The 19,768-nt window shown below is 40.4% G+C and overlaps 1 protein-coding gene and 1 long non-coding RNA gene across 39 annotated transcripts in view; one reads left to right on the top strand and one right to left on the bottom strand.

Annotated features, from left to right (window-relative positions):
• The window catches only part of Ubap2l (ubiquitin associated protein 2 like), a 55,685-nt gene that overhangs the window by 20,232 nt on the left and 15,685 nt on the right, over window positions 1–19,768 (top strand). For 19 of the 38 annotated variants that reach the window (XM_048357871.1, XM_048357875.1, XM_048357868.1 and 16 more), the window contains 9 exons: window positions 708–767; window positions 3,570–3,622; window positions 5,691–5,776; window positions 7,807–7,978; window positions 13,440–13,638; window positions 14,386–14,663; window positions 14,785–14,957; window positions 16,905–17,094; window positions 18,225–18,279. In XM_048357871.1, the coding sequence (XP_048213828.1) occupies window positions 708–767; window positions 3,570–3,622; window positions 5,691–5,776; window positions 7,807–7,978; window positions 13,440–13,638; window positions 14,386–14,663; window positions 14,785–14,957; window positions 16,905–17,094; window positions 18,225–18,279 (1,266 nt within the window). Of the gene's footprint in view, window positions 1–707; window positions 768–3,569; window positions 3,623–3,756; window positions 3,853–5,690; window positions 5,777–7,806; window positions 7,979–13,439; window positions 13,639–14,385; window positions 14,664–14,784; window positions 14,958–16,904; window positions 17,095–18,224; window positions 18,280–19,768 lie in introns of those variants that run through there. The other 19 variants (XM_048357886.1, XM_048357884.1, XM_048357883.1 and 16 more) reach the window with 2 other exon arrangements.
• LOC125359976 lies at window positions 10,805–19,767 on the bottom strand. Its single transcript, XR_007212630.1, has 3 exons — window positions 19,735–19,767; window positions 17,684–17,687; window positions 10,805–10,911 (listed from the first exon to the last, which is right to left on the bottom strand). It is a non-coding gene; the product is annotated as an uncharacterized LOC125359976 (long non-coding RNA).

The following is a 19,768-nucleotide window of genomic DNA, read 5'->3' as shown; positions in this document are numbered from 1 at the left end:
CTTGAATATTTGAGTTTTTAGTCTTTGGAAGAAAAGATGATGGAAATTAAGGGATCTATTTTTACATGGAATAGAAAGTTGGGCTTGATGTCCTAGTCCTTAGCTGTATTCAACTAATATCTGGTTATAAAAACAATGAAGTAAATTTTAAATTTTTTTTTTTTTTTTTGCCAATCTTAGGGCTTGAACTGAGTGCCTAGGCACTATCCCTGGCTTCTTTTTGCTCAAGGCTAGCACTCTACCACTTGAAACATAGCGCCACTTCCAGCTTTTGCTGTTTATATAGTACCAAGGAATCGAACCCAGGGCTTCATGCATGCTAGTAGGCAAGCACTCTACGGCTAAGCCACATTCCTAGCCCTGAATATTTATTTTTAATAATTAGAAAAGAAACTCTATTTATGAAGTCCTTAGTCACATAGTGATAAATGGTGCTACTGTCATCTTATCAATGAGAAAAAGGATTTTGAGTTTGTAGCTTCATGCATTTCTGTTGTTGACTTCATCTGACATACCTTCATGCATGATCTCTTTTTGTATTGTCATAATAGCAAATTTCAAATTCCCTTTTTAATTTAAAAATAAATTCAAACCTCCCCTTAAAATATCCACAGGTACAGTGGGAATTATGTATTTGGGGGCAGACATTCTCATTCACAAACAAAATTTCACTGGTTGTTTTTTCTTTTCTTTTCTTTTTTTTTCAGGACTTGATTTCATTGGGGTTGAGGGGTCAAATTATCCCCGAAAATTTGAGACTGCTCCTGGTATGATACATCCAGGCGCCTAACTGCCCCGGATATTTTTTAATAGATTTTTTTATGCACTGAAATATCTGTGGATATGTCATTTTTCTGTCTTTTCTGCTTATTTTTTCTTTCTGCCTTTTCCTTGCTTTTTCTGTGCCCACTCTTAATTTTTAGTGAATATTCAGCATTTACATTGTCTGTGCTTTATGCTGAGGGAATGTATGCCCTAATCTGTTCAGAGCATTTCCGTCTTTATTTCTTGCTTCCTCAAAATGGCTTTCTTCTTTAGCCATGACCATACTTCCTGAAAGCATCAAGTCAGTATTTACATTCTTCCTTTCTATCCCAGTTGAAGTCACCTGAGTATATAAGGAAAATTCTTGTATAAAGAGACTAGATCACATAACTTCTAAGTCTACAATTGTGTATAAGTAGTACTGAGTTCCATTTCACCAAGGTGAGACAGATGTCAAAGGAAAAGAGTGGGATCAACAGATAGAGTGGGAAATGTGACTTATTTATAACTTGTATAACTGACACTAGACTTTGATTTTTAAGGGCATTGTCATTAGTAAATGGTTTGGAATTTCCTTGGTACAGTTTTAAGATTTTATGGGAAATTCATCATAATGTCTTTTCCTTTAGGAAATAAGGGTTTTTCCTTTAGTAAGTATGTAGAAGAATTTCTGATTGTTTTTGTAGATATTAAAATATTTCTCTTCAGTGGCTGAAATGTCTAGATGCCAGCCTTTTTATTTTTTTATCTGAGACAGTGTCTCACCGTATAGCTCAGGCTGGCTTTAAATGCTTGCCTTTCTGCCTCAGCCTGCCTGATGCATTGCGCCATAATGCTCAGCCATTTTTTATTTTATTTATTTATTTATTTTTTTGCCAGTCCTGGGGCTTGACTCAGGGTCTAGGCACTGTCCCTGAGAGTCTTGCTCAAGACTAGTGCTCTATCAGCACCACTGTATATGTAGTATTGAGGAGTCAAACCCAGGGCTTCATGCATGCTAGGAAAGCACTCTACCACTAAGCCAACATTCCCAGCCCACATTCTTGAATTCTTATTTATTTATATTACTTTTCTTTTTTTAATTGGTCATGGGGCTTGAACTCTGGGCCTGGGCACTGTCCTGAGCTCTTTAGCTCAAGGCTAGCCCTCTATGACTTGACCCACAGCACCACTTCCAGTTCTCTGGTGGTTAATTGGAGATCAGAGTGTCTTGTACTTTTCTGCCTGGGCTGGCTATGATCCATGATCCTCAGATCTCAGCCTCCTGAGTAGCTAGGATTATAGGCATGAGCCACAGGCTCCTGGTTTGAATTCTTCTTCTTTTTTTTTTTTTTTTTTTTTTTTTTTTTTTTGCTAGTCCTGGGTCTTGGACTCAGGGCCTGAGCACTGTCCCCAGCTTCTTTTTGCTGAAGGCTAGCACTCTGCCACTTGAGCCACAGTGCCACTTCTGGCCATTTTCTATATATGTGGTGCTGGGGAATCAAACCCTGGGCTTCATGTATACAAGGCAAGCACTCTTGCCACTAGGCCATATTCCCATCCCCTGGTTTGAATTCTTCCCCCCCCCCCCCCCCCCAGTTCTGGGGCTTGGACTCAGGGCCTGAGCACTGTCCCTGGCTTCTTTTGCTCAAGGATAGCAGTCTATCACTTGAGCCACTGTGCCACTTCTGGCCGTTTTCTGTATATGTGGTGCTAGGGAATTGAACCTAGGGCTTCATGTATACGAGGCAAGCACTCTTGCCACTAGGCCATATCCCCAGCCCCCCTGGTTTGAATTCTTAAAAAAAAAAAAATTGTCTATTTGGAGAGAAGACTTTTTTGAGTTATTTAATTAATACAGTTGTAGAGGAGAAAATGCCATACAGCCAGACAAATTCTTACTCTGGTCTTTTGGTTGAAGGGGAAAATTCTGGTTCTCATCAAATATTTTCACCCAAATTCTTTATGAAGGGGCATTTTGTGAAATTATATGAAGGAAAGAGATATGAAAGCTGCTTTGTCTATATACCTTTCCCATAGAAACTGTATATCCTAGCTTACAATATGAGGAACTTACATGCTTCTGTTGTTTGTGCCATGATCTTCAAAGGTCACATTCCATATTCTGTATGAGTAGGATTAGGTTGATAGTTACTGCTCATACCGGATTTTTAACCTACTGTCTTCCAAAAAGACTTAAATACATGGAGCTTTCCTTAAATTTCTCAGTTAAACCAATAACATTTATAATTAGACTTCTGGGTATATTTTTTCATTTAGTTCCAATAATTCATAGTTCTCAGTACTCTGGCTTTCAAACCTATTCTTGGTTATTTTACCACTTATTTATATTTCTCTTTCACTGCTGTGCTGTCATCCATCTTCAGACTGCTTAAAGTTTTATCTCTTATAGCACATAGGTAATAGTTATCATATTTCAGTTTGAATTGTCTGCCACCATTTCACTGTATAACTACTATATCATTAAGGCCCACAGCTCTTTAGTAGAGCTCTTAGTAGAACTGTGGTCTTTAATGGTACTGCATGGAGTTTTAAATCTAGTGTTTGTGTGCATGCATTTTTAGTCCATCTCTTTCCAAAACTTCTCTCCACCTTGCAGCTATGTAACAAAAACTGAAATCATCGTCTTAACAAAAACTGAAATCATCTTAACAAAATCCTATTTCTCTGAGCTTTCCCTTTCTATAGTCTTCTCATCTCTGAAGCCCAACAATTGCTTCTGATTAATTAATAAAAATTTGAATGCATTGTTTTTTGCATGTTTTATACTTAAAATTATTCCACAATTTTCCCTTTCTTCCCAGGTGCATGGAGGACTGCGACAGAAGAGTGGGGAACTGAAGATTGGAATGAAGATGTAGGTATCCCCAGGACATTCCTTATTAACGCCTTCTATCCCTAAGTGGTGTTTAGGGATAGAAAATTGGTGTATTTCTACCCCTTAAAATGCACCCATAAGATTCTGACCCAAAACTTTTACATCCAAAATAGTGTTCTGAGCCAGAACATTTCACATATGTTATATGAAGGAGACTGGGCATGAACAGGACTCTGGAACCACACTGTGGAAAGGGCAAGTGCACTTGTGTAAGTCCAATATCTGATTGTCGGATTTATTCCAGGAAAAGATGGTGGTTGGGTAGGGCACCACAAATGGAATTAGGCAGGTAGAACTTTGAGTAATAGCTGCTGGTGGCACATGAATCTACTTGGAACCATTATTTGGTATAAAGTCCAATAATGGGTTGCGAGTGGGTGTGGAATGAGTGTTATAGTATGAAATCCTCAAGTTTTCAGTCTGATTGGCTCTGAAACCCTTTTAATTATTTGAAGCCCAACTCAGTAACTGTAATTGAGATGAATTATACAGTTGTCTATCTGCCAGTTTGACTCAACTTGGAACCTTCATAAGATGAATGGCACATAAAATAATCTCTGATTTTTACCTTACTACCCGAGTACAACAATTTTGCTGATTACAGTCAAGCTTTGGCTCTGAATGATTGTTTCCAGTGATTATGTATATTTTTAATATTTTTGAAACCTAATATCCTATATTTATATATAGTTGGGCAAGATAGCTTTTGTGGTCACGAGGAAATGACATGTCAAAACTATCAGGTTGCTGGTCCTGTTTTGTTTTATTTATTTTTTTTATTAACTTGTATTAGTTATACAGAGGAGAACTTCATTGTTAACCTTTCTGTGTGTTTACGATGGTGTATTCCAGTCAGTCAGTTTAAAGTTGTTTGTTTTTGTGCCCATACTGGGGCGTGAACTCAAAACTTGGGTGCTGTTCCTTAGATATTTTGCTTAAGGCTGGTGCTCTAATACTTGTGCCAGTCCTGGCTTTTTTGGTGGCTAATTGGAAATGAGTCTTACAGAAACTTGCCTGTTCAAGCTGGCTTTTGAACTGCGATACTGAGACCTCAGCCTCCTAAATAGTCAGGATTCCACTTGTTAGCCCTGGCACTTGCCCCAGTTTTGAGTTTTTAAAGCTTTAGCAGCAGTATCAGAGAATGATTATTTTCTGTTATAGGTGAACTGGACTGTCTTGTGAATTTAGTCAGATTCTGCTTTCTGAAATTTAGCTTCTTAAGCAACTTTCAGAAAATGGGTATATTTCCTGATTATTTGAGAGGATATTTTGAGAAGTAAAATAAAATCACAAGTCAACTTTTATTTAGTAGGAAAAGTTAACTTTTTGTAGTTGATCACCTAATTTAGATGACTTAAAAGTGTAATAAGCAGGATGCTAGTGGCTCACACCTGTAATCCTAGCTACTCTTGAGGCTGAGATGGGAGGATTGTGGTTGGAAGCCAGCCTACGAAAGGAAAATCTGTGAAGACAATTATCTCCAGTTAACTACTAAAAAGCCAGAAGTAGAGCTGTGGCTCAATTGGTAGAGCACCCATCTTCAGCAAAAAACCTCAGAGACAATGTGTAGGCCCTGAATTCAAACCCTAGGACCTGTGTAGTACAAAGGGAAAACTTCTTGAAAAAAGTCCTCACCTCACCATAATTAACCCTTTTTATTGTTCAAAAGCCAACAATTTTCTTAACTTTTTAGTTTATTTTGTTTTGTTTGGGAAAAGAATAGTGGAAGAAAAAAGGTGTCGGTGCTGGTTAGGAGCTGTAATAGAAAAACATGGAGAGATTTTCTCTTTTGTATGACGAGTAGGAGAACCTTTATTTGTATTTAGTCTGTATGTGATTATGTTATTCTGCACTTTTTTTTTTAGTCCCTTGATTCTAGTGTATCCTTAGATAAAACCTGAGCAGGCTTGAAAATCAATACATTCAGGATTCTTCAGAGTAGATAGCTTTTTTTCCCCCCCAATTCTTTTAGTATTGAATTCAACCTATGCCAAGTTCTGCCTTTAGCTTATCTGACACCAGTAATAATAATCCTTCTGTTTTCCAGCTTTCTGAAACCAAGATCTTCACTGCCTCTAATGTGTCTTCAGTGCCTCTGCCTGCGGAGAATGTTACAATCACTGCTGGTCAGAGGCAAGTGTGTGGTAAAATTCATTACCTTTTCCCAAAGAGATCTTCTTAGTTAGCTGTAAAGAAGAATGACATTTGCCTTCACAAACTCCCTTGATGTTCATAGAAATTGATAATAATAATCAGTGTGCTGAATGAAAGTTCACATATTGTAATATTAAATCATACTCTCATTTCATTATGTAGACCAGACTTCTCAGTAGCATTGACTATATAACTTGTTGTGTAGTAAGCCATGGAAAGTAGAGCCAAACTGAAAGTAGGACTTTTGTTTTTTGTTGTCCTAGGGCTTGAACCCAGCCTTGGCATTGGCACTGCCGTGATCTTCCGTTGCTCAAAGCTAGTGCTTACCACTTGAGCCACAGCTTCACTTCAGGCTTTTTGGGGGGTGGGGTGACTAGTTTATTGGAGATGAGAGTCTCACAGACTCCTGCCTGGGATGGCTTCAAACTATGATTCTCAGATCTCAGCCTGAGTATCTAGGATTATAGGTGTGAACCACTGGTACCTGGCTGAACTTAACTCTTCTGTATTTATTTTTATTTTTTGTGCTGGGCACTATCCTTGAACTCTCTTTATTGCTCAAGTATAGCACTGTACCACTTTGAGCCATAGTTCCTACTTCTAATTTTTTAGTGGTTAATTGGAGATCAAATCCAATGGACTTTCCTGCCTGGGATGACTTTGAACTGCAGTCCTCACATCTCAGCTTCCCTTCCTGAGTAGCTAGGATTTCCTGAGTAGCTAGGATTCCAGGCATGAACCACCAGCACCTGGCTTTTAATTTATTTTTTAGTTCAACAGAACTACTCAGCTTTTACCTCTCTCCCTATCACCCTGGTTGGGTGGTTGCCTTCCTTCCCCTCACTACCACCCCCCCCCCCCCATTGAATAGTATTGAATACAGCAGTTTGAACTCAAAGCTCTGTGGTTGTCAAGCAGGTGCTCTATTGTCACATCTTCAAGCCCCTTTGCTCTAATTATTATTTTTATGTTTGTGGGCAATATGTCTCTGAGCTTTTTGCTGAAGGCTAGTATTCTACCACTTGATCCACAGCTCCACTTCTGGCTTTTTGGTGGTTAATTTGGAGATAATCTCATTGACTTTCCTGCCTGGGCCCCTTGAGTAGTTAAGAGTTAAAGGGATGAACAATCAGCACATGGCTGCTCTGGTTAATTTTGAGGCAAGCACTCTTGCCACTATGCCATATTTCCAGTCCTCATTCTGGTTAGTTTTGACATAGGACCAGGACCCATGCCTCAGTCCTATTTATATTTCCTACCATAGTTGAGATGACAGGCATGTGCTACCAGGCTCACATTTTTCTGTTGAGATGAAGTCTTGTGAAATTTTTGCCCAGTCTAGCCTGATACTGCCATCATCCTAATCTTAGCTTCCTGAGTAACTGGGATGATAGGTGTTTGCCATGGTCCACAGTTCTTGCTTGAGATGAGGTCTCATGAACTTCTCAACATATTTGGTTCTGAGTCCCAATCCTCTTTTGTGCCTTGTGCATGTTAGAAATTCACTCTACCACTGAACTACCTCTCTAGTCCTATATTTTACTCTATACTACAGGTAATTTGAAATTTTACGTAAGTCGAGAAAAACATCTTTAAAGCACTCCTTGTTCTAAAATAGATGAGAGAATTCTGGTATGTGGTTTTATATTGTAGGATTGTAATACTCAGTGTCATGAATAAATACTCTCACATTTTGATCTACTTTCTGATAAACTAGCATTGAAGCTGAACATCCAAGTACTGGGGAGGCTAAATAAAGCAAGAGAACATAGTGAGTTGAGGCCATTCTGGGCTACATCATAAGAAAGAAAGACCAATATTGTTGACAACATCAGTGAATTCACTTAGATACTGTCATGCCTCTTAGGGATCAGTTATTTTGATTTGTTAAATGTTTCAGGGGTTTGTGTTTATGGGCCCAGTAAGTGCCCGAATGATCTAAGTCAAGTATTGGGGAATGCTAGAATGTTCAGTCATTATTAATAAAGTTCCCCTTTTTTCTCTGCTAGAATTGACCTTGCTGTTCTGTTGGGAAAGACACCATCTTCAATGGAGAATGATTCGTCTAATCTGGATCCATCTCAGGCCCCTTCTCTGGCCCAGCCTCTGGTGTTCAGTAACTCTAAGCAGAGTGCTATAGCACAACCTGCTTCAGGGAACACGTTTTCTCATCATAGCATGGTAAGTAGGAAATTGCCACTACCTCGCCATACATATATAGTCACTCTTCTGTCAAGAAGACAAAGTTAAAATTTTTAAGGTATGTTTGAGCTTCATTTTCAACTTACAAATCAAGCAACACTTCATTCCCAAACTAGGATGAGTATTCCATTGACCAAGGAGAAGAGGTTTATAGATAGAAAGGACTATAAAGAAAGCAGAAACAGGCTGGGAATGTGGCTTAGTGGTAGAGTGCTTGGCTAGCACGCATGAAGCCCTGGGTTCGATTCCTCAATACCACATACACAGAAAAAATTGGAAGTGGCGTTACCACTCCAGTGGTAGAGTGCTAGCCTTGAACAAAAAGAAGCTCAGGAACAGTGCTCAGACCCTAAGTTCAATCCCCAGTACTGGCCAAAAAAAAAGAGAGCAGAAACAAAAAAGTAGATTGGTTATTCTTAAGTTACTTTTCTTATGAGACAGGAGATAGAACAATGAAAAAAATAATCAGTTGGTTAATATCAGGTTGTGTTTTCTGTGTAAAGGTAAAGGCTAAGGAACTTCAAGGTTCATGCTTGTAATTATAGTTACTCATAGTTATTTGGGAGGTAGAAATTGTGAGGCTTGAAGTTGGAGACCATCCAGGTTAAAAAAAAAAAAAAAACAAATTGTGAGATTCCCCCTCTCAGTTAATAAGCTACACATACTGGTGCACACCTATAGCTGTACAGGAGGGAGTAGTTAATCCAGGCCAGCCTTATCAGAAGTGTAAGACCCTCTTTGAAAGTAACTAAAAGCCAGAAGGCCACTTGTGGCAATGGTATCAACTTGTTAATCAGATTTTAATTGTTGCAATTCTAATTAAACTGAAGATGGTTGTATTCCTTATTTCTTAATGGGATAAAATTGTTTTATGTACTTATTTAAATCATATGTCTTAGACAAAACCCCCAGTAAACTAGCCTTTCCAAATTTGCCACATAGAGAACAAATTTGTTCTCCTCTTGTGTGTAAATGGAAATACAAGTGCTCATTTTTTTTCTTTTTTTTTTTTTTTGAGACCATTTAAGCAAATATGGCATTGTTGGTAGTATTATAATCTAGGGCACTTAGTACATTATTTATCAATTACAGCATTTTAACAAGAAGTAATGTCACTAAGTGCCAGAAACTTAAACTAAAGTCATTAACTATATCAAAGGAATATCTAAACAAACATGATGTTCTGTGGCTAGGTGCAGGTGGCTTATGCCTGTAATCCTAGCTATTGAAGGAACTGAAATCTGAGGATTTCAGTTTGAAGGCAGCCTGAGCAAAGAAATCTGTGAGAATCTTTATCTCCAATTAACCACCAAAAAGTCAGAAGTAGAGCTGTGGCTTAAGTGGTAGAGCATCAGCCTTCAAAGAAAAAGTTAAGGGATAGCACACAGGCTCTGAGTTCAAATCCCAGTACTGACACCAAAAAAGAGAAAAAAGGTAATGTCCTGGGTTTAATCCCCAGTTCTACCAAAATTTAGGGGCGGGGGGGGAGAAGGAAGAGGAGGCCAGGTACTTGTGGCTCAGAGCCAGCCTGGACAAGAAAGTGGAACTGTGCCTCAAGTGGTAGATCACTAGCCTTAAACAAAAAGCTCCTGGACAGCACCCAGGCCCTGAGTTCAAGACCAGAATTGTCATAAAAAAATAAAAGGGGACTCAAGGCATTATTTTTATTAATTGGGGATTGATTTCCAGTTTTCACACTTGCTAGGCAAGGCTCTATACTTGAGCCACTATTTCCGTCCCCCTTTGAGTTGGTCATTTTCAAGGTTGGTATTGCTTTATTTATGCCCTAGTTGGCCTATGATGCTCTCATTTGAGCTTTTCTGTGTCAGTGAGAATGATAGTGCCATTGCACTCAGCCATTGTGCTTCTCTAGTAGCTGGGATCCTGCTTCTCAAGTAGGTTATAAACAATAAGTTCTAAGATGTACTGCCTTAATTTTGTTGCCATATCATCTCATTTAATGCATCTTGCCTTATATGTAAAACTAAATAGACTTTTCTTTACTTTCTCATATTACCTGTATTAGTATGTTGTTTAATGTGCCTTAAATTGAGAAAGTTATTGCTAAATATGAAGTATTTAGATATAAATGTTAAGAAATGTTATTGTTAAATATGGTATTTATTTTTCAGTTTAATTTTGAACAAGGTTCTTGGGCTGGACTTACACAACTGGTAGATTGCCTGCCTAACCCTGAATTCAAGCCCTAGTACCTTCAAAAAAAAAAAAAAAAAAAAAGCTGAGCTTCGGTGGCTCATGCTTGTAATCCTGGCTACTGAGGAAGCTGAGATCTGAGGTTGTGTTTCAAAGCCAACCCAGGCAGGAAAGGCTATGAGACTCTTATCTCCAATAAACCACCAGAAAACCGGAAGTGGTGTTGTGGCTCAAGTGGTAAGAGTACTAGCCCCCAGGCCCAGAGTTCAAGTCCCACAACCAGCAAAAAGAGAGAGAATCTGGTATTGTTCAAACTGACACATAGTTTGCTATAGCCCATGCTTTCAACCCAAGATTCTTTTGCCCTGCCTCCCAAATCCACTATGCAAGGCATTTTTCTGTCTTTTTTATTTTTTGCTTTACCCTTGCCAAGTTGGCACAATATAGGTAAGCCACATTTTTTTCACTGGTTTGAGGATAGGATCTCACTTCCACTTAGGTGTACTTCCTGTCATCTTTGGGGGTCACTAGCATCCAGAGAGACGGAGTCTTAGACTTTTCTGCTCTTGCTTGCCTGATATTGAGATCCTCCCCATTCTCTACTTCTATGTAGCTTGGGATGGCAGGTACACACTACTACTCCCAGATACGAGTTTCAGGCAGAGCTTATCTTCCTGAACAGTCCTCTTAACTCTGGAGTCCTTTAGTTCTCAGTCTTGGGATTAGAGGTGGAAGCTGCTAGCACTCAGATTGATTTTCTGTGCCTTTAATGCTTTTTACTAACATTAAACAGTGTTTAATGCTTTTTTTTTTTTTTTTTTTATTTGGCCAGTCTTGGGCCTTGGACTCAGGGCCTGAGCACTGTCCCTGGCTTCTTCTCGCTCAAGGCTAGCACTCTGCCACTTGAGCCACAGCACTGCTTCTGGCCGTTTTCTGTATATGTGGTGCTGGGGAATCGAACCTAGGGCCTCGTGTATCCGAGGCGGCACTCTTGCCACTAGGCTATATCCCCAGCCCTGTTTAATGCTTTTTACTAATGCTTTTTTACTATTTGACAATTGTTAGTTGTGTAGGATCATCTCCTTGTCACGTCTCACATTCACGTAGATCTCCTGAGGGTTTTTGTTAGTCACTTGTGACTTTGACAACATTCTTGAGCAAATTAAAATAAGGAGATTAGATTTATTTTGGCTCATAGGTTCAGAGGTTTTAGCCTGTGATTGCTTTGTTCCTGGGCCAGGTAAGGCCAAAGTATTTTTACAGAGAATGTGATAGAACAGAGCTGCTGTACCTCATGGTGGACAGGAAGGAGAATGAGAGGGAGGAACTAGGAATAAAAGATACCCTTCAAGAATGCCAGTGACTTACTTATACTAGAGGCCACCTCCTGGTTTCTACCACTTCCTAGTAATGCTGTCGAATTATAGATCCAAAACAAATATAGATTAAATCAGAATCTTCATGATTTAGAAAGGTTGTGGTAGTGTATACCTCTAATTCTGTGATTCAAGCCTCTAAGGAAACAGATCAGAGGATCAAAGTTAAGTTAAAGGCCAACCCAGGCAAAAAATAATCTCAACCAACAGGTCAGAGATGGTGCCACCTCTAGTAATCTTCATACCCATAGGGAGGTGGAAGAAGGGGGATAGAGAGCTGATGATGGTCCCAAGCAAAACTGTAAGGGTCTATAAAAAGTACCTATAGTTTATGCCTATAATCCTAACTACCCAAGAGGCTGAGGTAGGAGGATAGAGGGTAGAAGCCAGCCCTGGCAGGAAAGTCTATGAGAGTCTTATTTTCAATTAGTTACCAAAAGCTGAAAATTGAGCTGGGACTCAAAGTAGTAGAAAACTTGTCTTGAGTGAAAAAGCTAAGAGATAGTGCTGGCCCTAAGTTCAAACCCCAGAACTTTCATGTTACAATCAAATATGGTTGTTTTAAAATACAAAAGGTGGGGCTGGGGATATGGCCTAGTGGCAAGAGTGCTTGCCTTGCATACATGAAGCCCTGGGTTCAATTCCCAGCACCACATATACAGAAAATGGCCAGAAGTGGTGCTGTGGCTCAAGTGGCAGAGTGCTAGCCTTGAGCAAAAAAAAAAAAAGCCAGGGACTGTGCTCAGGCCCTGAGTTCAAACCCCAGGACTGGCAAAAAATAAATAAAATAAAATACAAAAGGTATGGGGAACACTACAGTTCTTGGCTTTATCCATGAGGACAGAATGATAGTACTACCAGTTTTTAATGGTTCTCTTTTTTGTTTGTTTGCCAGTCCTGGGGCTTGGACTCAGGGCCTGAGCACTGTCGCTGGCTTCCTTTTGCTCAAGGCTAGCACTCTACCACTTGAGCCACAGTGCCACTTCTGGCTTTTTCTGTTTATGTGGTGCTGATTAATCGAACCCAGGGCTTCATGCATGCAAGGCAAGCATTCTACTGCTATGTCATATTCCCAATCTCATATTTTTTTAGGCAGTCTTGCTGTTATCTTGGATTGTCCTTGATCCTCTTGCCTCTGAAGACACTTTTTTTTGGCAGTGGGACTGGCGCTTGAACTCAGGGCCCGAGTGCTGTCCCTTAGCTTATTTTACCCAAGTCTGGCGCTCTATCACTTGAGCCACAGCACCATATCCAGCTTTTTTGAGTAGTTTATTGGAGATAAGAGTTTCATGGGAACTTTTCTGCCCAGGCTGGCTTCAAACTGTGATCCACGGATCTCAACCGCCTAAGTAGCTACGATTACACGTGTGAGCCACTGACACCTGGTACAAGCCACACCTCTTGGTGACTTCTTTTTATTATGTTCAGATGAGTAAACTGAGATAAGGAGAGATTAATTGTAAGTTTTCTAAGATTTCATACCCAGGGTTTGAACCCAAATTTTTACTCTAGGACTTGTACTCATCACAGGTTGTGCTGTGGTACTGTCTGTTAACTTTTTGTTTTTCATTTTTAAATTTTTTACATTTATTTGAGGTAGTATTTTGAATTCTTGGGCTCTCACGTGATCCTTCAGAGTGAGTGGTAGGGATACTTAGGCACACGTGGGGGGGTGAGGGAGACAGAGAGAGAGGGATACCTGGTCATACTGTGTATCTCAGTCTAGTCTAAAACTTGGTAGCCCGGGCTGCCTTGTAACTTCCTGCCTTTACCTTTACAGCCTATGTGTTACTATACCTAACTTGTTCATATTCTGTCTGGTCTGTCCTGGGTTTTTGTCTAGATAAGTAGCTTTGTGAGTAGCCAAGTGAGATTACTGGCTATAGACTAACCATTTTGTTGATGTTTAGGTGAGCATGTTAGGGAAAGGATTTGGTGATGTCGGTGAAGCTAAAGGTGGCAGTACCACAGGCTCCCAGTTCTTGGAGCAGTTCAAGACTGCTCAGGCCTTGGCTCAGTTGGCAGCTCAGCATTCTCAATCTGGAAGCACCACCACCTCCTCTTGGGACATGGGCTCGACCACACAATCACCATCTCTGGTGCAGTATGGTAAGAAAATTATAGTTACTTAAATCCTTTACCCATTCGAGTACTATTGTTAATAGACTGGCAGGATGATTGGGAAATGTGTTGAAGAGAACGAGCAGTCAGTATTGCTGTTGATTTTCCTTAGTCAGAAACTTAGATAATAAAAATTGAAGTTATATATCTGTAATCAAACTTACATGCATAGTTGTAATTTGTTTTTGTTTTGATCTAGGTATTTGGATGAAATTCTCCTTAGATTAGCCCACAGTTTTTTGTTTTGTTTTGTTTTGCCAGTTGTGGAGCTTGAACTCAAGGCCTGAGCACTGTCCCTGGCCTCTTTCTGCTCAAGGCTAGCACTCTACCACTTGAGCCACAGCACTATTTCTGGCTTTTCCCATATATGTGGTGCTGAGGAATTGAACCTAGGGCTTCATGTATACAAGGCAAGCACTCTACCACTAGGCCATATTCCCAGCCCCAAGCCCACAGTTTTTTTTTAATAAAAAACTATCTTTGGGTTCACAGGGCCATCTAAGATCTTAACACTTTAAACTTGGGCAATTTGTAGAATTCTTGGTTATACAAGCAACGTTAATTAGATGTTAATAGATACCCTATAATATTTACCAATAAAAATGAAGTGAGATTCAGTCCCAATATACATGCTCAGATTAGTTTTTGATTCTTAAGGATCTCATTTATGGCACTAATACAGGACATTGGGGACCTCTCAGCATCTTTGCTCTTACTTTGGGTTTCCTCTTGTAGATTTGAAGAATCCGAACGACTCAACAGTGCATAGCCCTTTTACAAAGCGCCAGGCTTTTACTCCATCTTCAACCATGATGGAGGTGTTCCTTCAGGAGAAGCCACCTGCAGTGGCTACCTCCACAGCAGCACCTCCACCACCCTCTTCTCCTCTGCCAAGTAAATCCACCTCGGCCCCACAGATGTCTCCTGTGTCTTCAGACAACCAGTCCTCTAGCCCTCAGCCGGCTCAGCAAAAACTGAAACAGCAGAAGAAAAAGGCCTCCTTGACTTCCAAGGTACTGGAACATTTAATAGAAAGTCTCTTAAAGTAAGACCATGGGAGATTTGGGAATGGAGATTATGGCTAGGACTAGAAATTAAACGTTAAATTCTGTTTTCTTTTACCTGTCTTTGTAGATTCCTGCTCTGGCTGTGGAGATGCCTGGCTCAGCAGATATCTCAGGGCTAAATCTGCAGTTTGGGGCATTGCAGTTTGGTTCAGAGCCTGTTCTTTCTGATTATGAGTCCACCCCCACCACGAGCGCCTCTTCAAGTCAGGCTCCAAGTAGCCTGTATACCAGCACGGCCAGGTAGATTAAACAGTAATCATAAGACATCTTTCAAAGCTTTCTTAGTTTTTCAAAACTCTAGAGAGGTCATGCATTGACTGGATAAGGGAAGAATAGACAACCACAGAATTTTGTTGACTGCTTCATATATACATATGTGTATATGTATGTATGTATACATGCGTTATTTAATTAATTAAATTTGGCCAGTCCTGGGGCTTGAACTTGGCCCGGGCACTGTCCCTGAGCTTCTTGTGTTCAAAGCTAGCACTGTACCACTTGCAGCCTTTTCTGTTTATGTGGTACTGAGGATCAAACCCAGGGCTTCATGCATGCGCAAGTGAGTGCTAGCCTTGAACAAAAGAAGCTCAGGGACAGTGCCCAGGCCTTGAGTTAAAGCCCAGCAACCAACAACAACCAAAAAAAAAATACGAGTAGGGAGTGTGGCTTAGTGGCAGAGTACTTGCTGGCATGCATGAAACCCTGGGTTTGATTCCTCAGCATCACACAGAGAAAAAGCCAGAAGTGGTTCTGTGGCTCAAATGCTTGGGCCCTGAGTTCAAGCCCCAGGACTGGCAGAAAAACCCACAATCCTACAAACATGAATATGCATACATTTACATGCACATGTATTATATATGTTTACTCTTAGTTTGAAACATATATGCTACCTGGGTAATTTTAGGATATAAGAGGCTGTGAGATAGGAGGATAGAGATTCAAAGCCAGCCCTGGCAGACAAATCTGTGAGATTTTATTCTCCCAACTAACCAGAAAAAAAGTAGAAAAGCTAGAAGTATGGCTCAAGTGGTAGACCTCCAGGCCGAGAGTGAAAGGAAGACCATGACAGAGAAAAACAAATCTCACTTTTGAAGATCTATACTGTGCCTCCTTATGTATTGAAAAATCTTCTCCTAGTCTAAATTAGTTGACTTGTAACTGCCAGTAATCTTAAATATCACAAGGTTGTCAAAGGAGCTAGGCTTTCAGGACTTTATAAGAAGAGTTTGAGCAAAAGATGACTTTTCTGTGCTGAAGGTTCTTGTTATGTACAAAAGGGACCGAGAGTAGTGTCCTTTTACTGACTTGAAGCTTATTACTATAGATTGTAGGGAAAGATGGGTTTTTGTTCAAGTTTGAATTTTTTTTTAATTTTTGGCAGTAATAGGGTTTGTACGTACTAAACAGGTGCTCTACTACTGGAGCCACATATCCATGATCCTTTTGATTATTTCAGAGGTAGGGTCTCATTCTTTGCTTGGACACTTCTGGACTGAGGTGTTTTGGTTTTTTTTTTCCCTGTGCCAGTACTTTTGTGCTTCTCATTTGGGGCAATTGAAAATAGAATTAGGCTTTGAACCATAATCCTGAGGTCCTAGCCACCTGAGTAGCTAGGATAACAGGTGTGAGCCAGTTGCACCTGACTCCATCATTACTCAATCTAGATTTCCTGCCATAGCTGAGATGACAGGTGCACACTACCATACTCAGCTAATGGCTGAGATGGGGTCTTGAGAACATTTTGCCCATGTTGTCCTCAACATCCATCCTCCTGATGCCAGTATATTATAATTAAAGCAGGTGTGAGCCACAAATGCCTGGCTTATATTTTTAACCTTTTTTTTTCTTTTTTTTGGTTGGTACTAGAGATTGAATTTAGGGCCTTGCACTTGCCAGGAGGTGCCCTGCCACTTTTGTCTTTCCTCCAGCATCTTTTTATGTTGTTATTTTCAAGGTAGGATCTTTTGCTATGCCCAGCTGTCTTGGGCTTTGATTCTCCTATTTCTTGTTCCTGTGTCATTGGGGATAATGTGTGCACTGTGATTACCCCCTTAGCTGGGATAGTAGGTATGCACCTGAGTTGGAGTCTGGTGAACTCTAACTTAAACTGTTTTCTCTTTGTTTCCATTCCCCTAGTATTGTGTATCTACTTTTGTTTCTGAGATTTTCTTCTTTTCATTTTCACAGTGAATCTTCATCTACAATTTCATCTAATCAGAGTCAGGAGTCTGGTTATCAGAGTGGCCCAATTCAGTCGACAACCTATACCTCCCAAAATAATGCTCAGGGCCCTCTATATGAACAGAGATCCACACAGACTCGGCGGTACCCCAGCTCCATCTCTTCATCACCCCAAAAGGACTTGACTCAGGCAAAGGTACTGCCTTCACAAGCCTTTTAGCACTGGCTAGGAAAATGCCAGGGTCTCTTAAATATTTTACTTATTACTACCTTGCCAGGAACCTACTCCTCGAGTACAAGTTTAAGAAACTTTATAAGTGCTAATTAAGAAATTAAAAAGCTAGGTGCTGATGGCTCATGCCTATAATCTTAGCTGTTCAGGAGGCTGAGCTCTGAGGATTACAGTACAAAGCCAGCCTGGCCAAGAAAGTCTGTGAGACTCTTACCTCCAATAAACTGCAAAAAGAGCCACAATGGAGCTGTGGCTCAAGTGATACAACACTAGCCTTGAGCAAAAAGGTCAAGGCCAGCACCTAGGACTGGCAATTTAAAAAAAAATGGGGGAGGGCAGAGGATATGGCCTAGTGGCAGGAGTGCTTGCCTTGTATACATGAGGCCCTGGGTTCAATTCCCCAGTACCACATATACAGAATAGGGCCAGAAGTGGCGCTGTGGCTCAAGTGGCAGAGTGCTAGCCTTGAGCAAAAAGAATCCAGGGACAGTGCTCAGGCCCTGAGTCCAAGGCCCAGGACTGGCAAAAAAAAAAAAAAAAAAAAAAAAAGCACATTTCTGAGATTGGTAAAAACAGTTTTTCCTAAACAAACCTAGAGACTTGGCCAAAAACCATTGTCTTTTTAGTATGGATTCAGTGGTCTTACAGAATCAGTTTCAAATGCCTGTTGTTTTCTCTTGGAAGAGCTCATTGTTAGATTTCATAGTACTTACCAGTCTGCTTGGTGGTGAGAGGGGTAGCATATAGGAAAGCTGATAGGGAGCAACTCCCAGGTGCAGCTGTCATGATGGGTGATTTAGCTGTTTTAGGCTTATAACTTCCCACAAGGATTGCTGGATTTAGACTTTGTGCCTTTCCTAAATTAGTTTTAGGTTTGGATAACTTCACCTATTTAGCTGTTGCTTTAAATATTTACCTGCTTTCAGTCACTATCTGGTTTTTGTTTTAAATTTTTGTTACTTTGTATCATTGAACTGATCTTTTGGTTACCTAGGCATTTGTCCTAAAAGGTTTGTTTACCAAAAGTAAGCTGTGTGATTGCCAATTTCTTTTACACATGAGCTTGTTCTTAATCCTATTTTTTCTCATACCAGAATGGCTTCAGTTCTGTGCAGGCCACGCAGTTACAAACAACGCAATCTGTTGAAGGTAGGTATTCTCTAGGCTTTTTTGTTTTAAAATGTTTTTTGTGTCAGTTTTTTCTTTTCTTTTTCTTTTTGTGGTGGTACTACAGTTTTGAACCCAAGGACTCTTGCTGTCTAGCTGATGTGATACTGCTGAGCTATACCTTCAGCCATGTTTTTTGCTGGGTATTTTTTGAGATACACAGTTTGCTTCTTGCTCAGATGTATACTTGGGCTATGATGACTCTATTTTGGGCTTCCCATCATAGCTAGGATGACAGGTGTGTGTACACCAAATTCAGATTGCCTATGTTAATATGGAATCTGGGTACTTTTCTAGGCTGGCCTGGAATAAAAAATCCTTCCAATCTCCCTGATTACAGAGAATGATAGAGATGAACTAGCAGTGGGTTCAGGATTTTTGCAGTCCTCTCAGCCTCCCAAGTAACTAGGATTATAGCCACGGATCACTGTTTCACCTTGCTTCAAACTTTCAATAGTGTTGCATTTTATTTATTTATTTTTGCCAGTCCTAGGGCTTGAACTCAGGGCCTGAGCACTATCCCTGGCTTCTTTTTGCTTAAGGCTAGCACTCCTTTTGAGTCACAACACTACTTCCAGCTTTTTCTGTGTATGTGGTGCTGAGGAATTGAACCCAGGGCTTCATGCGTGCTAGGCAACAGTAGCTAAGCCACATTCCCAGCCCCATATTGTTGCATTTTTTTTTTTTTTTTGGCCAGTCCTGGGGCTTGAACTCAGGGCCTGAGCACTGTCCCTGGCTTCTTTTTTGCTCAAGGCTAGCACTCTGCCACTTGAGCCACAGCGCCACTTCTGGCCATTTTCTGTATATGTGGTCCTGGGGAATCGAACCCAGGGCCTCATGTATATGAGGCAGGCACTCTTGCCACTAGGCCATATCCCCAAGCCCCTATTGTTGCATTTTTTAAGAGTGAAAAGCCAACCTAGACAGCAAAGTCCATAAAGTTTCCCCAATTAACCACTAAAATGCTGAAAGTGGAGCTTTTGGCTGGAGTGGTGGTCATAGAGCCCTTGTCTTGAATGTAAATGCTCAGGGACCAGCACCTAGGTCCTGAGTTCAAGTCCTAAGACCAGCATACACTCACAAACAAGCTCTAGCAATATAATCAAGACATTTGATTATAATTTTAGTATGGTTCTACCTTACTCCTTAATCTTAAACCATATGAGTGCCAAGCCTTTCCATCCTCTCTCTTTTTTCTCTCTCTTTTTTTTTTTTGCCAGTCTTGGGGCTTGAACTCCAGGCCTAGGCTCTGTCTCTGGGCTTCTTTTGCTCAAGCCGGAATGCTCTACCACTTGAGCCATAGTGCCACTTCTGGCTTTTTTGAGTAGTTTATTAGTGATAGGAGTCATGGGGTTTCCTACTCAGGCTGGCCTTGAACTGTGATCCTCAGATCTCAGCCTCCTGAGTAGCTAGGAATGATCCACCGGACCTGGCCACCTTTTTTTTCTTTTTTTTTCTTTTTTTTTAAAGA

This window comes from Perognathus longimembris, chromosome 11, assembly GCF_023159225.1.
Source record: "Perognathus longimembris pacificus isolate PPM17 chromosome 11, ASM2315922v1, whole genome shotgun sequence".
Classification (NCBI taxonomy): domain Eukaryota; kingdom Metazoa; phylum Chordata; class Mammalia; order Rodentia; family Heteromyidae; genus Perognathus; species Perognathus longimembris.
This window is presented reverse-complemented; position numbering and strand designations above follow the sequence as displayed.